The sequence below is a fragment of the Echinops telfairi genome, unplaced genomic scaffold (assembly GCF_000313985.2).
Source record: "Echinops telfairi isolate 266 unplaced genomic scaffold, ASM31398v2 ScPeMD7_7425;HRSCAF=8463, whole genome shotgun sequence".
Classification (NCBI taxonomy): domain Eukaryota; kingdom Metazoa; phylum Chordata; class Mammalia; order Afrosoricida; family Tenrecidae; genus Echinops; species Echinops telfairi.
Window position 1 is genome coordinate 615,417 of NW_022111325.1, and position 3,554 is coordinate 618,970.

The window sequence follows — 3,554 nt, forward strand, 5'->3', positions numbered from 1 at the left end:
GATAGCCCTTTCTTTCCGCCACCCTAATGTCCCATGCAGGTCTCCGTCCTACAGCTGGTCGCCCTGTGCAGGAGCAGGAAGAGGGTGGGAAGCCTTGTGAGGAAATGGGGTGGGGGGAAGACACGTCTGACCCCCCCTGGCTTCAGCAGGGAGGAGGAGAGTCCAACTCCACACACGTCTAGGCCGATTGCCATAAGGCAGAGGTCAGACCTGCCTTCCCCTTCCGTCTTGCTTGGTCCCATTCTGACGCCGCCGTTCCGCCCCCTACTCTACTTCGCTGCTGGGTTCAATGAGCCATCGCAGTGGCCCCCCGGGACGCACCGACCATCCTCACAGTCATGGGGCTTATTAGGGAAGCTAACAGCAGACCACAGTCAGGGCCATCAAACATTTAGTCCACAGCAACGCCACTTCTCAGCTAGCAGCCAAGCTACTCTCTGGGCCTCCGTCTCAGTCCCACGGTCCCTTGGCCTCTGCCTGCGTGGGCAGGAAATCCACGGGCTGCTCCGCCTCCCTGACTCGTGGTGGCCTTAGGTGTCAGTGTTGTGGCTCCTCTGGTCTCGGCTCGGCATGGCCTCTGCTGCTCTGCCACGTCGGGCTGGGCAGGGTCTCAATCGTGCTCTGCTGGTGGTGCTGCCAGCAAGTGTCTCTCCCTGCTCCTGAGATGGCTCAGTCTTATACACACAGTGAAAAGGCAAAACTGACCAGTCCCTTCCATCAGCGCTTCTCACACCGCATTTGCATGGGCCCGCCCAAGCACTTGGTGAGTGTTATAGACAAATAAATGGGTAGACGAACCACACGTAAGCAATTTCACTCCCCATACTTTGTCTTATTCTTTGCTCCTCCAGTGCTGGGCCTGGTGCCGCGTGTCCATTTGGTGGCCAGCACTTTGCTAAGGAGCCTTCCTTCAGTGGTTGTTCAGTGCAGGTCCGAGTCCAATTGCCTGCCTCCTCTCACGCTGCAGCACGAACCCTCTCTTGTTCCGTCAGTGGCTGTATACCTGTTGCAGTGCCACGCCCCTTTCTCCTGCTCGGGATCCCCCTCCGTTCAACAGGAGACTTCCAAACCCTGCTGGGAGTCCCGGGACACAGTCGGGACCCTCACGAGAGGCCGAAGACTGAAAAGAACAGGGTCGGTCTGAAGTCTGGCAAGCACTGTGACGGAGAAGACCCCAGCGTATGACGGGGCCTGGGGCACATGCTTGCTGAAAGGGCTGCATGGAAAGGCTGATGGGGACATCTTCTGCAGATAGATCTCACAAAATCTGGGCCCATACACGCAGTGCAAGAAGAAAGTGCGGGGGAACGAGATGCGGCTGGTGGCACCGACCTTTCTCTATGCTGAAATCTGACTGGACGTGAAACACGTGACTCGCTGGGATGTCCAGCAGGGTGTTACTGAACTGGATGTGGCACAGCAGGAGGGTCTCCGGGAGCAGCACCGTCACGATGGCCGAGACCTGGCTTGGCGTGCAGGAGCCTAGGAAGCAGAAATGGAGTAAATAACGAGGTCATGGACAGGCCTACGGGAAAGGGGAGACAAGGATGTGAAGGCAGTTTCTGATCATAAAAACACAAGCAAGCAAGAAGGGCAAGTGGTGTTTGGCTGGCCCGGCCGCTGGCTCCGGCCGCAGTCAATGAGAGAACCGTGTAAACCGGGCCTCTGTGCGCCTGTGGAGGACTGTGCGGCGGCTCTCCCTACCAACACCAAGAATTCCAAAGGGTCCTGGAACGAGCTCGATGACAGGGCCGCCGGACAGCTGTCACACAGGCGCCCTGGTGGCAGAGTGGGTAACATGCTGGGTCAACAACGACAAGGTCCGTAGTTTGAAACCATGGGACACTCGGGGGCAGCTCTGCCCTGTCCTACAGGGTCACTGGGAGCCGGAGTGGACTTGATGGCCGTGAGTGGGTGAGTTTGTTTTGTTTGTTATTACAAAGTACTCTAAGGAGACTTCAGCGGCAGTGGGTTTGTGTTGATGGGGGAGGACCAGCAACAGAAAAGGCAGCTGAGAATGCTTGCACAACTCAGAGTCGTCAGGGCTACTGACGTGACCTTGTGGGCTTCGGGCGTCTTGTGCTCCGTTTATTCCTAATGACAGAGCAAGTGAGAGGAAAAGAGTACGTTCTCTGTGCATATTCTCAACAACGAAAATAAATGATCGACACAAAACCAAAAACAAGGACGACAGAGAGCTGGAGGTGGCTCTTCATTCTAGGAAGGCTTGCTGCTCCCAAACGGTTGTAGTGGGATTCAAGTCAAAGAGCCCTCGGACTTTGTCCCCAGTGATGCCTTCTCAGTGGGAGCCATATGGCGGCCGGAGAGACGGGTGTTAGTGCGCGGTTGTTGTTGTTGTTCGGCACATTGAGTTGGTCCTGACCATCGTGACCCCGTGCACAACAGAAGGAAGCGTCGTTCGGTCCTGAGTCATCAGCACAATTGTTCCTATGCTGGAGCCCACTGTTACAGCCACGGTGACCCTCCATCCCTTGAGGGTCCTTTCTTCCGCTGCCCCTCTGCTTTACCCGGCATGATGTCCTTCTCCAGGGCCTCGTCTCTCCCAAGTATGGGAGACCAAGTCTCCTCATCCCACTACGGTGGGGGCCGTGCCCTCAGCATGAGTAGGAATTGGTGTCCTGCTCACAAGAGCCAGCAGGTTCCCGTCCAGTTCTCAGTGGTCTCCGTTTGCTGACTCTCCTGCCAGCTGTGGTGCAGTGACCACCTCATCTTCTGGACACAGACGATCAGCAAGGTCAAAGGGACCGATGTGTGAGGGTTCTTACTAAGATGAGCTGGTTTTAGAAAAAGGGATCGTCATCTCTTTGAAAACGACTAGGCGGACAACAGTGGGTGAGTATGCTAACAAGCAAAACTCAGCTCTTTCTCTCCGTAAGAGAGCCTGGGCATTTTAAAAAGATAAAGTAATCTTTATTTATCCACACTTAAATTTCTAGATTACGTATCTAGAAATGTTAAAGGACGTTTGAAAAAGACTCACTGCCATGGAGTCCCTGCTGCCTTTAAAGTTGAAGGTCAAGAGGCCGGAGACAGCTCAGCCTGTGAGTTGTAGAGGCCTCAGGGAGGCTGCACCCTGCGGTGGCAGTGTTTCGTGTGTCGTCCATGGGATGGTGCTGCGTCAAAAGTGACTCCGTGGCACTTAATTACAGCCACGATGCTGTGGACTCCTCTCCGTGGTTTTAACCCTTTGTCTGTCAAATGAAAACATCTGGAATTTGTTCTTTCTTAAAGGAATGGAAGCACATGGACTCATGAATAGGATCTACATACCACTTTTGCTTCTATTTCTCCACATTACTTGTTCTTAGCTTTGGTATTCTCATCGTTAAAATGAGCATAAGTATGTGATGAACCTGTTTCTGTCCAGTCATTTCTAACTCTTAGTGATAAACTTGTTAAATGATAAAATACATACAAATTCCTAGCATGGCATTTGGAACCTATTAGGGTTCTTTATATTTCAGTTTTCTTTTCTCCCTCCCCCTCTTTTTGACCACAGAATATAGCCAAAGGTAGAAGAAAAAAGAAGTGAA

At 53.2% G+C, this 3,554-nt stretch overlaps 1 protein-coding gene across 1 annotated transcript in view; it reads right to left on the reverse strand.

Moving 5' to 3' along the window:
* The window catches only part of NUP210L (nucleoporin 210 like), a 114,236-nt gene that overhangs the window by 15,881 nt on the left and 94,801 nt on the right, over nucleotides 1-3,554 (reverse strand). The window contains exon 34 of the mRNA XM_045298346.1: nucleotides 1,333-1,482. Within this exon, the coding sequence (XP_045154281.1) occupies nucleotides 1,333-1,482 (150 nt within the window). The remainder of the gene's footprint in view (nucleotides 1-1,332; nucleotides 1,483-3,554) is intronic.